Source organism: Uloborus diversus, chromosome 2 (assembly GCF_026930045.1).
Source record: "Uloborus diversus isolate 005 chromosome 2, Udiv.v.3.1, whole genome shotgun sequence".
Lineage (NCBI taxonomy): Eukaryota > Metazoa > Arthropoda > Arachnida > Araneae > Uloboridae > Uloborus > Uloborus diversus.
This window is the reverse complement of record NC_072732.1, coordinates 51,496,063-51,511,317: the sequence shown is the minus strand read 5'-3', so window position 1 is coordinate 51,511,317 and position 15,255 is coordinate 51,496,063. Positions and strand designations below refer to the sequence as shown.

Sequence of the window (15,255 nt, the reverse complement as noted above, 5' to 3'; positions counted from 1 at the left end):
TCATTTGAAAAACATTCCTGTATCATTAATTTGTGAGCGGATAGGAAGTTTCCATTCGTCGATCTGAGGCTCTCGTTTGCATAATCATTAACATAAAATAAATATTAAGTTGCTGCGAGAAGATGAATATAGAAATAAATTAAGCGTTTAGGTTTTTTTCTATTTTAAGTCGGCCACTTTAATGTTCTAGATGAGAATCAGAAAGATATGATTAGTTCGGAATGTTGTTTCGAATTCAGTTAGAAATCCCGATTCGGCGTTTTTAAGGCTCTCAATTGAATTCGTTTATTCATTTAAATTTGTTCTTTTAGGACGACAATGTCTCTGGAGAATAACAGAATAAGTGAGCAATATCTTTGAAAAGAGGTAGCAGTTTGCTTTCATGAATAAAAATAAATTGAGCACGAAATGAAATGTTTGAGTTCCTGCGACTTTTTTTTTTACAAGCTGCTTTTGTCGGATGTCTTTTCATACATTAGCTCATTGCCTTTTGCATTGAAAAAGGCGTTCATTGTAACGCCGAAACACGTGTCTGTTGTAATCTGCAATTTGTAGATTTTATTTTATTATTATTTTTTTAATACTTATTGATGTTCATTTTTATTTCACTTTATTTTTACGAGTTACATTTATATATTTTTATTTTATTTTAAAATTTTTGATCGATGAGTTAAAACCTTACTTCGGTAAACTTTTATGATAACTACCAAAATATAAAAAAGCATCTCTAATAAAGTTCAAGTTTATCAACAGAATAACAGAATACAGGATAATCATACTTTAGGATATATATATATATATATATGTAATAAATTAGTGGATGAGGAAGTTACAATTAAGAGAGCAACTTTTTTAGATACACCGATGGAGTTATACAGCTGTAAGGGCTTGACCTCTCGGGTTCGAACTTGTCTCCAGTCGGTTTCTAAATGCAGAAAATCAATAGCATCCATGTTGTATGATTATGTGGAATGCAAAAGATCCCGCGAGTGCTCGTTTGGCTGTGAATACTCTTGGCGAAATTACATTCACAGGGCAGTTTTCGCATTGAAGAGAGTCCAGCTACTTCTATATGATGGGAAAACTGGGCGTAAAATTCTAGTGGTAATTTCATCTGCCGATCGTGGTGTTACACGAAAATATGGATGCTATGTCGAGGAATCGCAGTAAATCTGCATAAGGTAAAGGCTCTAACGCAGGGCCATTGAAAGGGAAAAAACTTTTTGATAACCTTATGCAGTAGATAAACAAACATCTCGATATTTTTTTTCATGTTATGAATTTGACCAATGAGCAATCACTTGGTAAATTACGTCATATTTATCATAGCTATACGAAAAGGTTTCAAAATCTTTTAGCGTAGTCATTTAATGTAACTGTGTATTACTTCTAAGTTTTCAGTAGTACACTTAATTTCAAAAGACACCGTAGTACAAAGCTAATTGAATAACCCAATAATTTTGAAATTAGTTTGGAAGCCAGGTCATGAACTCTTAATTGAAGTCTGTCGTTTTATAGTGAAATAGTCTATGCAAACAAATGGCAGAAATTTTATAATACTAAAAAATACAAAAAAATCCGTCTGGGATTAAATAACATGTGCTTGTGATGCGTATATAATGAATAAGTTTGGTGTCTACGCGACTTATTTAAGGATAATTTAGCTTATCTTTTCACTTCTGCTATACGTAACAAAGTTTTTTAATCTCAAAAAAAAAAAAAATACAAGAGCAAAAAAATAAATAAATAAATAAATAAATAAATTACGCTCTAAAGAAGTACATTCAATTAATTTAAAAATAATTGCAAAGTTGCAAAAATGTCCATTTTAAATTTAATTAACTATAGTTGATTTGATAGAAAATATTTCGTTTAATTTAATAATACATAGTTGATTTAGATAAATAAATAATTCGATAGTCGAAGAGAAGCTAGCAACCCATTGTGTTATCGATAATTTGATATCACGAGGCTAAGTTCTCCTGCTAAAAAATTTTGAGCAAAAATTTCGAAATCAAATCGGATAGTTCCTTTAAAAGTTGTTTGGGGGGGGGGCACACATTCAGACAAACAGACCGACAGCCAGAGATTTTTCTCGTCTCAAAACCTTTCATTTTTTACCTCTTAATCTTTTTTTACGTTTTTCCTCCCGTGATTTTTTACTCTTGATTTCGCCTTTGCTTACGCTTTTAGTAACGCTTTGTAACATATACAAGAAGTAAGAACAATAAAATTATGTAAATACGCAAATACAAATACAAAAAATGAAGAAAAAAATACAAATAAGCATCAATATTTTAAGACAAAAACGCAGTAATAAATGAAGCGAAAATTTATTAATAAATATTGTTTCCCCTTTATCAAAAGCGTTCAGCGTAGCGATACTAATTATACACATTTTGAGCATCTTCTAAGAAAAGCATTGTAACTAAATCTGGCTTAACTTTTTAATTATTGTTTTACTTGATGATAATGAATAAAGAACACGAAACTAAAAGAAAAATGTTATCTTTGATGCATTTTAATTACTCTCTTTTTAAGAAAATTTCAAGATTTTTTTTTCTTTGCGAAGGAAATTCAATGACGTTTAACCTTCTTTAGTAACGAAGTTATGCCTCGCTTTATGTATCCCACTTTTTTCTTTTTTATACAACGCTATTACATAGTTTACATTGCTGAGAGAGAAGTTTTTCATTGCTTCATAGGTTAAAATATTTAATGTGCAAGAAGCATTTTTCTTACTGAAATATCAAAATACTGGCAAGGTTTTTTCTATTTTTAATTTATTATTTTTCTGAAAAATATGAAATTTCATTTAATTGATTATCGATTAGTTCGCAAGGATGAAACGACCCAGGTGAAAAAAAAATGTTCTGTGAAACAATTCCACTTAGAAACTTTCCTTTTATATTTTTATAATATTTGTTTCTTAAAATATTTCGACTAAAAGTTACTTAGTTTTAGGTATCAATTTTGCATCAATATTTGTGTTTAAAAAGGGTGATTAATTTTAGATAAACCATTACTTCATTTACACTTTAATTCCCGAAGTTTCATTTCATTGTTTAATGCATGGGCCGCAGTTATTATGTTATTTTTTTTATTTTCTTTTATATTATTATTCTGCTTGTGATATCAAATTGTGTTTGAACTGTTAGTCGTTTGGGGAAAGGTGGAAACTTCGCATTCTTTGAAAAACATACCATAAAATGATGTTTAAAATAGATCACTATTCTTTTGATACTTTAATTTAAAGGAGAAAATCTTGTTTTTATTTTTGAAAAAATTAACACCAGTAGTGCAATTACTCATTAACAATAAAAAAAAGTACATACAGTTTACAAAGCATCACTTTTTATGTACCAATAACTCACTTATAAATTCATTCATCCCCAAATAGTTCTAAGTTAAAGCAAAACTGATAATACATCCGAAATAAACTGCGCATGCTCTTTTGTGAAAGTAAATTACTGCTGACCACCAAGGTGGGTTTTTTTTTTTTTTTTTTTTTGAAAAATAAATTTGAGAGAATAATTTGATAAAAAATCAACTTATGTCTCATTCACTGTCATTTCCAGCATCAACAATTTTGTACAACTAACGCCAGTCCTTTTCAATTTTCTAAACATCTTTTTTTTTGACTCTGAACTCAAATTTCTGATTGCATGTCTTTTCTGATTGTTTGCGTCCAATTTTCTGATTGAAAATAGTTGATTAGGCTCTGATAAGAGAGACTAAAAGAAATCAGATCCCACCCAGTTTCTAAAAATAAAAACGAAATCAAGCTTAAGAACCAATGAGCAATTTCGCAATGGAATGGCTTATGTCCCTTGAAGAGTGACTTGATTTTTTTTAGTTCGTATTTTTGCAGATAATGGAAGAAAGAGGCGTGGTTAGCTTTGAACGTTAGCTTAAATTAATTTTATTTCCTTGAATTTTGGTTCTGGTTAAAAACAGTATAAGGGAGTTGACTTTAAATATGCGATTTCTCGTTGCACCACTTTGGCTGTTTGCTAAGTTTCTAATAAAGTCTTTCACGTTTCCGGGTTAGGAGGGGAGAGGCATTATTTAAAAAAAAATCGCATTTGAAATTGCGTACTCATGCTTAGGTGTTTCAAAGAATTACTTCTTCAAAGCGTATCAAAGACGTGTCCTGTCCAAGATAGATTGAGGTTAATTCTTTAGAGGTTAACCTGTCCCATTTGAAAAAAATGTAAACAAATAAAAGCAAAAGTAAAAAATGCATTCAGTTAATTGAATTTGAATTAGCGGAACGCAGGAGAATTAATATAGAACAGTAGCCTGCACTTTAACGCAACCATTTCCTGTCTTTAACGGTTTCTCCCACCCTCTCTAGCTCAGTCTTTTTCACTTAAAATTAGGCTTAAAATTTTTAGTGCATTCTTTCTTAAAATTATTATTGTTCCTTACGTAGAGGTTTCTGTAGTACGTTTTCAGTGCTCCTTGAATGCCTCAGACATGACTTACACCATAAGCTATTTATTTTCACATAAATTACTTGGAGTAGTATGAATTTGAATTTCTCGTTCACTTCTTGAAAACTTTTTTTTTTCAACAATTTAAACGATAAATCCTTGGTTATCCACTTTATTCTTCTAAAAAGGCTAAAAGTTGATCAAAACACGTTTAATTACATCGCCAGCTCAGTCAATTCCAGCCGATGACTGCAGCTTCGTGCTTATTAGCACTCATCAGCCCGGCATAGGAGTGACTGAGTTGCAAGTGGAAAACCTCTTAAGGAAGCCAAGAGTACCAAACAAACTGGTAGCTAATACAGAATTAGCACTGACCAGACGGTGACAGAAACAATGGTTCGGTTCAACTCGAATATTGAAGGCAAGGCAGGTATATTCAGTAAGTTATCACCTTATAGCCATGGATAAGGCAGAAATACATCGCCAGCTCAGTCAATTCCAGCCGAGGACTGCAGTTTCGTGCTTATTAGCACTCATCAGCCCGGCATAAGAGTGACTGAGCAGGAGGTGGAAAACCTCTTAAAGAAGCCAAGAGTGCCAAACAAACTGGTAGCTAATACAGAATTAGCACTGATCAGACGAGTGACAGAAACAATGACTCGGTTCAACTCGAATATTAAAGGCAAGGCAGATATATTCAGTAAGTTATCACCCTATAGCCATGACTAAGGCAGAAATACATCGCCAGCTCAGTCAATTCCAGCCAAGGACTGCAGTTTCGTGCTTATTAGCACTCATCAGCCCGGCACAGGAGTGACTGAGTTGGAGGTGGAAAACCTCTTATGGAAGCCAAGAGTGCCAAACAAACTGGTAGCTAATATAGAATAAGCGCAGACCAGACGAGTGACCGAAACAATGGTTCGGTTCAATTCCGTACCGATCATTAAACATATAAATGAATTATGAGTATAGAACAGTAAAAAATTCAAGAAAAATAACGAAAAATAAACACACGTACACACAATGTTTTTTTTTTCTTTCGATGGTTTGTTAATTGTATTGGTTATGTAACCGCATAAATTTCTCCTTTATTTTACGAAATAGGGAAAATAATTTCCAGCTGAACTTAGAATTGCAAAAAATGAATGTCAATAAAAAAGAGCAATTACTTTTTTCCTCGGTTAAAAAAAGTTAGGTTAATATAAAACAGGAAAAATTCAGCAAAAAAACGAATTATGTCTCGAAACAGCCATGTTTTTTTTTTTTTTTTTTTTTTTTTTTTACTTTCATTAAGAAGAGAAAAAGTATTTAAGGAATAAAATCCAAAACCACGTTTTAGAGATGGTTACATCTTTTTTTTTAAATGAACTTATTTTTTTCAAAAGCGAAAATTTGTTTTGTTAAACGTGCAGCTTGTATTTATTTAAAGTATTTCCTTTTTTAAAATTTCCCTTGCGTTCATGAATTATGGTATAAGTATCTCAGTAGCAAAAAGACATAAGAAAAAATACTTTTATTCGTGATTCGTAAATGACTGAAACTTATTTATGTTATCCTATTTACTGGATTTTAGTAGAAGCGGAAAATTAAATATTAAAAACAAGAATAGAATTACAAAAATGAAACAAATAAAAAAGAGGAGAAAACTAAACTGGAAGTTAAGAATTCATGACTTGAAAAACAAGCATTTGCAACCAAACAGAAAACAGCGAAGGGAAAAGGAGGATTAACCACATAGATTGAAGCCATACTACACTTTTGATTATGCAGCATTACTTTATTTTGAATCTTTAAAAATCCCGAAATAGCTATTAAAACTCACTTTAAATTAACTATAAAATAATAATAATTTTAATTTATATCAAAGTAAGAAATGAAACTACAATTGTGCCTAAAAATAATAGATAAAACAACTTTAATGAGACACAAATGTTGCAGATAACTGGTGGTTAGTCGCACGTGTTTTTGAGGTTACATGCAACCCCTTCTTCAATGGAGAAAGATGAGACCGTCTCTGTTGAGGGAAAACTTCTGTTCAAACATCATTTGAAAAATTAACAAAGAAAAAGATGCTCAACCTTCCGCTTTTATTCTGTTTTATCTTTCTTTAAAAGTTTCCACCTCCATATTTCAGCCCTTCAACACAATGTAAAAAGTTCTCGAGTATCGCAGCAGGTGCCTAATAAAAAGTTAGTGAAAAAGTTGAAATTTTAAATTGCAAAAGATATCCAGTGACCTCAGCCACATAACTAAGGATGAGTGGTTATAAGGGGGCATTAACAAAGAAAATTCAATGATCCGTTTATTAACGAGATTAGGGATTTTAGATAGCAGCCGTTTACATTACAACTTGCATTTGACCTATACCTCTTCTGAATCATCCGCTTTCCACCTGGCAGAGAGTAGGGGCGAAATTCTACCTTCAATGATCCATATGTTTTCCCTTATTGAATTTTCAAAATTTATTCCGTCTCACTTCTGTTAGCACTTAGGGCAAGCTACAAAAGTCATCTATTTTATGTACACACTGATATCAAGATTGTAAACAAACAACAATGTTTTACGAAGAAAACTTATTTTACCAGTGCTTGATTTTATTAACTCTGGATTCTATTATTTTCAATCAATTTTAAAATAGACTGTTCTGAAGACGAATGTCAACAATCGTGAATTGCACTATGCCTGCAATAAGTCGACTTTTTGGCCAATGTAAATGGGCTCTAAGTGTCGCAATTCAGAATGCAAAGGAGGATGGATACGGAGAGGAACTCAAACGCAGAAAACGCTACATTCACAGTTTTGAAGTTACGTTTGAGTTTTTTTTTTTTTTTTTTTTTTTTTTACATAAAAAATGGTGTCCTACCGTTGAAGATGAGTTTAGTTAGTCAAGTTGGCATCCCTACAAAGTATTCGACTACCGTTCCGGGACATAAATCGTTCTGACATTTTTCAAATAATTTCACCGGCAACAAGAACTAAAGGAACCGTTTTGGAAACAACCATAATAACTTGCATGCCCTCTTACCATTATCAAATTATTCCTCCTAAACAGTAATCCCTCTCCCCTCTGCGAAAGCAGGCGTGTTTTAATTGAAATACCATCGTGCATGCCGAGTAATTAAGCCCACAGCGTAATGCGAAGAAACCCTTTTAATTTATTCATGGATGTGCAGCTTTCTTTTTGTTGTTCTCATATAACAAAAGCGCTAGCAAAGCTTAGTCGGAGAAGCAATTTTTTTGGTTGCCTGTTAGGTTTAGTTGTTAATGTGCTTGTTATAAATAAGAACAAGGTTGTTTTCGGCGAGGAACGTGAACGTGAGCCTTTCCTTCATCCATTTCGGTTTTAAAACGAAGAGGTTGGTAAACATATTTGATGAATGTTGCATCGCTTTATTGAGATCAAACATTTTAGAAATTAAAGAGCAGCTATTATGCCATTCATCATTTCTCGGATCCCGGAAATCGATTTTGCATACGTAATGCTATCGAACAAATTCAAGCATTGAGGAAAACGAATCTTGGTTTTCCCGCGGCACAAAACTTTGCTCTTGATCTTGATCATTTCACCAGTAGCAGAGAGGATATTGTAGCCAATTAAATGTCTGAACCAAGGTTGCTCTGAACTTTGATTTGGGGGGGGGGATTTTAGTTTATCGAATGAAACACCAAATTTTGACAAATGATAAAATTGCAACAAAAAAAATTGTAATTTTGCAATGCTGTCTCCAAATTTTCGGAGTCGTCTGACAAACTTTGCGAATAAGGGAATTTTTAGGAGGTCACGATGACCTCCCATGACCTCCCATTGAGACGCCCCTGATTTGAGTTTGATATTCAGTTACTGGTTTGTGGATAAGAATTTGGTTTTGTATTTATTGCTTCATACGTAATATACCCAATAAAGGCTGAATTTTCATTGAAATATTTCTTTCTTAAGAACTTTCTCTTTAACTATTTTTTAGTATTTTCATTTATTTATTTGTTAACTTTATTTCATAACTACAAAACTCCAACTCGTATGTTTTAAAATCTACCTCAAATGACGATTTAAGACAAAATTCGGTTGTCATTTTTCAAATCGTGTATCGAAATATCTCTTTTCAAATGTGCAGAAACATATTAATGGTGAAAATAGCTTAAAAGCTTAAAAATTCGATTTATATACAATTGATTTTCACACGGAAAAAACTAAAACACGTATGTTTTAGATTTTTTTTCATACGCATTAGAGCAAAGTAATTTACTCTACATTAATTGTTTCTACACTTGAGTGATATTTTACTAAATTGAAGTTTCGATAATACCACTTCTGCTACAATACGTAAGAAATAGTAGTTGAAAAATCAATTAGTAATTTCGTTTTTTTCTTAGTTCCACTTAAACGTTTCGGTGAAAAGAACTAACTCCCTGAAATATTGAATCTAGCTTTTTTAAGTTGCACTGAAAAAGTAATTTTAATTTCACGTGTATGCTGTGAAAGACGGAAGCAATCTTCTACGTTTCATATTGCCTCTTTTAAGGACTCGTGAAAATCAAATATAGTAGACTCTCGAAAGCTCGTTCTGATGTAAACTGAAAAGTGGCCAAGCTTTGCAATGTTGTTGTGAGAAGTTGGAATGATTTCGCAACAGGTGTTTCGCGTTCGGTGTCTTTTCGTTGTACCGGAATGTAGTCGAGTTGTTTGGATTCTACCAGGTTATCGGTGCCGAGTTTTCGAGACTTTACTTTAGTAATTTTACGTAGTTCCGTTTCAGAAAAGAGAAAAAAAAAATATTGTTTCATTTGATAACATTCTCCTTTTCAACCTTTTTTACGAAGTACCGTTTCTACGTGTTGGTGAAAAGAACTCCCTCCCTGAAACATTGAGACAAGCTTTTTTTTAAGTTTCTCTAAAAAAACCTTATTAACTCCCGTGAAACTCGTGACAGATACAAAAGCAATTTTCTATGCTCCACACTGAGTGTCTGAAAAGCCCTTGACACAGTTTAAAAATCCGTAGAAAAGCAACAAATTGTTATATCAGTGTGCGATTAATGCCATAATACTTTATAGGTTCAAGAATTTCGAAGAACAGCGTAAAAAATAAGAGGAAAAAAGGAAAAGAAGGAAAAAGAAACAATAAGAACTGTAAGTAATCACTGTATCGTCACAGTAACAATTTGTTTTTCTTACTGTGAATACACAGCCGTCAACGTAAATTATTTATATTAACGTCGTTTTCTTTTTTTTTTCTTTGAGCAATCACGATTGCTAATTGTTTTCATTTGACCGTCCTTGATGTCCGGTTCCTTTTTCAACCCCACCGTCCTCTGCAGGCGCTACTCCTCCCGGTAGCCTCTGCTCCTGGTCGGTGGCGTCCATGTCCTACACACACGAACGCTCAAACGCACATACGCGGCTTTACACACATACACACACGCCAGCGTGCATACACACAGGTCTATACACACACAAGCCAACACATACACAACTATACACATGTAACCGCCCAAGAGGAGGGACAGGAACCGTTTCTAGAAACAAGCGAGTGGGGTAGTAACCAATGAGTAAGGTCCTGTCGCAACTCGTGATTGCGAAAAACATAATTTGAATTAAAAATTTCAAAATTCAAATTAATTTTGAAAATTCAAAAGTTTTTTTTTTTTTTTTTTTACGATGTCATAAAAAAAAATCCTGAACATGTGAATTACTATGACCTGCACCGCATATTGGTATGAAAATTTATAATTTTTCTATGAATTTTTAAAAAGGTTCAAGGATTTTCCACACAGACACCCTGTATTACTTCTAGAAACTTAATATAAGTTATCACTTACATGCAGTCTTTACAATGGCGCTTCTACTTTTGGTCGTGCCGCTCGATGACCAAGCAACACAACCGCAAGCGAAACCATTGGGGCCAAAATATTCTTCCACTTCTTTCCTGGTGATATCCACACTGACCTCCAGATGCCTGACACCAGTTTGTGGATCAACAAACTCCTGTTGACTATGATGCCTGCGTAAGAAAGAACGGAAAAATAAGAAAAAATGAAGAAGAATGTATAATGAACAATATTAGTTGGTAAATCATTCAATTCCACTTCAAAAAACGGTATGTATGAAATGTGTGTGTGTTAATGAATCATAACGAGTAACAGCTGAGTCTAAAGGATTTGTAAGTGCTGAAGATGAAAATGACTTAAGACTGAATTCAGTCAAGAAACAAACTGCTACAGATTTAAAAGTCGCGTAGAATTACGAGATGTAGGTTATGCATATTAATATCCGGCATCAACGGTCAGGGGTGCCCCGAAGTAGCTTTTTGCGAGGGGGGAAATTCTCAGTTTGCCGAATGAAACTTCACCATTTACCAAATAATAAAACAAAATCATGCACACATAGCGCATAATACCTACAATTAACTCGAATAGACAAGGTGTTCCGTTTTAACCTGCAACACCTCTATTTTCACAACCGTTAGTCATAGATGGATACTTCCAATTGTAAAAATGTTCAAAATCAGATGCAGAGTTAAGATATTCAAAGTTTGAAGCAAAAATAAAAATGAGTCAAGAATTACAAAATTTAACTTTGTATACGGGCCCTAGGTCCCCTAACTTATATTTGGGAAATAATATCCATTTCAAAATAATTCCAACACAAAAAATTTCACATTAGTACCACCAATATTCATCGAGATATGAAACGCAGCGTTTTGTGACTAACACCATTTTACAATCGCCGTCAATAACACATTTTGGGGGAATATATAGCGGTTAACAAGGGTCTAAAATTATATGTGTGCATAGAGTGTAGTTTTTCAAATATTTCGAGGATTTGTAGTGTTTTTTAGCATCATAGCATAACATGTGCGTTAATTTTTGAATTAAAATGAAAAATATAAATACTTCGTTGTCTTACTTCGGTAACCTGCCATTCCTCTGAAAGGGTGATAAGCTCCAAACTCATCTTCTGTCTGGTCCCTTAAAACTTCGAACTCGAATATCTCCTTGAGTTTTGGTCGCACAGATGTCAAGTTTTTTGTGTTGGTAATATTTTTCAATGGAGATTATTTCCCGTATAAAAAGTTAAATTGTGTATTTTTTGACTCATTTTTATTTTTGCTTCAAACTTTCAATACCTACTTTTGCTTCTGATTTTGAACATTTTTGCAATTGGAAGTATGCACCTAGGACGAATGGTTGCGAAAATAGAGGTTTTACAGGTTAAAGCGGAATACCATGTATATTATAGATAAAAGAAAAAAACTCAACTCTGCAATAGTATTCTCCAATTTGCCAAATCGTCAGACAAAATGTACCGAATTGGGAATTTTGAGGGAGGTCACAGTGATCTCCTGTGACCTCCCAACGGTCACAGTGATCTCCTGTGACCTCCCAACGGATACAAATGTCGGATATTTATGTTAATCAATTAATAGCTACTCCTTAAAAAAAATTATCAATTGAATATCATCAAATATGCATTTATACCTTTTTCTTTCGTTAGTATTTTTGCTTTCTTAGGAAGTCAGGTTACCATGAAACGTCCATTGCAGCAATGAATTTCTGTATTTTGACAATACAAAAAATAATTGAATACTTCAACAGATAATCGACGCTAAATAGTATTCTCTACAATTCAACTTCAGGTTGGAAACAGTGGTGGACGAAGTGTGCATAACTTATAATGTATTTCAAATATCCGTGATATAAAATGGATATCAGGCTATGTTTGAAGTAAGATTTGCTGAATGATGTGTCACATTCGTGACTATAAAAAGATTAACAACTTATATCACTGTTCGCATCTGATCTGGAACTTTCACCAACCTTGCCACAGATTTTATCATTGGCTTTGAAATCCTTTTACCTGAGGTTAAAAAAATATATCATCTTCAAAAAGACTATTTTTCTTTCTTTTTTTTTCTGTATCTCTCAAGATGCTGTTAAAGCATTCGCTTTTTATTTCCAGAAAATTTCCCTTGTCCATTTGACGATAATTTAATGTGACGCACTACTTTGGGAGTGAATCACAGCAGTAGGAAACAGATTAGTTCTCCTCGGAAGAGTATAAAGTATTTTGAGAATATCTCACTACATATTATATGTTTGTTTACGGATAAGATAAAATAATGCTTATCTTCGCATAGAGGTAAAGATTGCTAATTGTTGTTTACGGATAGAAGCAAAGCAGTTCAAAAATGTGTCGATAATTATCGTACAATTTTTACAACTTAGTAGAAAAAAGCATGGAAAGTAAAGAAAATTTGAAACATAGCAAACCTTACCGTTAAGGAAAAAATAAGAGTTTTTTTTGGAACGGAACTGCGCGTTGAGAAAGTGACATAACAGACTATTTAGTAGAACAAACTAAGATTTATTTGTATGTTTGGTATCGTAATGTTTTGTTTTTAATTATGTCCACTTTTTATTTCAAAATTTCAAGAACAGTTAAATTTTCATGTGCATTTTTTATTTTTAAAATATTTAATCGAGATTTTCGTACTTGCTTAGAATTGGGGATTCCTTACCTCTGGTTCATGTCTTCTCTATTTTATGAAGTTTGATCACTGAAAAAATAGGCAATGACAGCATTGTCTTTTCTAATTTGTTTACATCCCAGGCTCATCATTTAGGGAGGTCGGGGGGAGGGTCAACTGCCTCCCCACCCGGCTTTAAATAATAATTATGTTTTTAGACAGACGTGAGCATGGCTTATGTTGCTTTCCAGTAAAATTTTAATTGAATATACAACCTTTACCACCCTCCCTTAGAAAAATTTGAAATAACGGGCCTGTTACTCACCTTCCCTCTTTTTTCCAACTACTGAGCTATGGTACTGAAACTCAGCGACACTTCATCAATACAGTTTATCATTTTTAGTATTTTGGGGAAAAGATTCATGTATACTTTTTATCTTTTATAAAGGTTTTTAATTTTTATTCAAATTCAGTCTATAAACACACCACAAATCGAAATCAGCATTCTTAATCGTTTACCTGTTTTTACCTACAGTAATCGCGGACGCAATAACTGCTCTTTGTCAAAGGATTACAATCGTAATCATAATCTTAATACCTATTTTGCAGTTAGTAGCTATAATCGTAATCGATTTTATTTTGTCGTAATCAACTCAAAGCCTGAAAAACATGCATTGCATCCCATTTCTTCAGCTAATGAATAATCTGCTTACCTGTGATGAATAGCTTTTCCATTACAGGAAAAATGTAGTTGCAATGCATTCTTTACTTTACAGGATAATGTAGCCGGTCGACTTCTCACAACATAAGTGTCTCGAGGCTCTTCTAAAAACACTGGACGTCCGGAAGTGTCAACATCGTCGGTGGGAAATGGGTCTAAGAGTAAGCCTCCATCTGCAAAATAAAAGTATAAGCGTTACTTTGATGCATGACGAAAAACCTTTTGAAGCAAAGGTTGTGTTTATGACATTTACTTGATATTTATTAAACATAGTATTTACAAAACGTTTTCGTAAAAGACAACGTGATTTAACTTTATGACTAACTTTGAAGAACAGATCAAGTATTACTAATCAACTATATTTTGCAATAGAACAGTCGGTGCCCGATAAAAAGCACTCCAGGAGTATGTTATACCTTGTGCAACATCTCAACGTCTCATGATGTCTATAGTTGGGACAAACCTAACCTAGCAGTGTCGTTATGCTGCGATTAGAATCTGCGTAGCTTTCGCAACGCTGTCAGGTTTGGTTTGTCCTGAGTATAATGGTTAGGACCACTGCTTGCACAAAGATCAAAAGGGTTCGATATCCTGCATGGGTCATGAGAAGAACATATTATTTCTCCCGCGTTATATGGCAATCGCTAAAAGACATAGAATTCTTGGAGGAAAAAAAGAGTTCCGTGCAAAATACTAACATGTGAGCCTCCCCATCCAAACTTCATACAAAACTTCCCTTCCTTGTCTGTCAGGGTATCAAGGATTTTGTCCTTTCGGCTCTTCTCTCTAGACGAACCTTAATATCCGTATCCCTGAAAGAAACGGTAACCATAATACAAAAGAACGGAGATTGTGTGGTAAATATCTATGGTAGAAGCTTCGATTTTAAGCCAGAGTTCGTGGGTTCGATTCCCGCCGGTGCCCTGGGTGTTATTTTCTTCTCTCGTGTTGTAAATCTTTCCTGCGTGTGTCCGGAGGCAAGTCCTTTTGTACGGAGTCCTCTATGTATGAGAAGCTTTTTAGCTTCTGTACAAATAAATAAATATATAAATAAATGTTGTACATATGCTAAACTGCGAATGCTTATACGCAGTTTCAAGTGCACTTTTTGCTCATACAACAAACGAACATTCAATCCGTAAAACTCAACCAGCAAAGCCCTTAACCAGTTAAGGTTCTACTTCTTCGACAACAGCACAACCTGATTCCTTAACCCCTTAACATACAATGACGTCTCGGAGAAGTCAAAGAGTTTCTAATGGATCATGAAAATAAATGATATCTCGGATACGCCAGTCTACAATGATACTAGAAATGAAGGACATCTCGGAGGCATCACAGTCTACAAGGGCACCTGCAATGTTGCGGAGTCGGAGAGAAAATGAACGACTCTGGCTTCGCCTCCAACTTCAGGAATTTTATAGCCTTCGACTCCGTCTCCTCTACCCCAAAATCAGTCCGACTCCGACTCTGCAAGCTTTTGTAGAGTTGCGAACCTTGAGGGGAAATAACTGACTCTGACTCTTGGAATTTTAACCTTCGACTCTAGACTCCGACTCCGCAGCCCTGGGCATGTGACGTAAATGTCATCTTCCACACGCCATTGTATATCAAGGGGTGAAAGCAATTGTTAA

General features: G+C 33.9%; 1 protein-coding gene across 1 annotated transcript in view; it reads right to left on the bottom strand.

Moving 5' to 3' along the window:
• Positions 1-15,255, bottom strand: part of LOC129216314 (netrin receptor UNC5C-like) — a 135,289-nt gene that overhangs the window by 94,017 nt on the left and 26,017 nt on the right. The window contains exons 2-3 of the mRNA XM_054850524.1: positions 13,614-13,794; positions 10,253-10,434 (exon numbers count right to left, since the gene is read on the bottom strand). Coding sequence (XP_054706499.1) covers positions 10,253-10,434; positions 13,614-13,794 — 363 coding nt within the window. The remainder of the gene's footprint in view (positions 1-10,252; positions 10,435-13,613; positions 13,795-15,255) is intronic.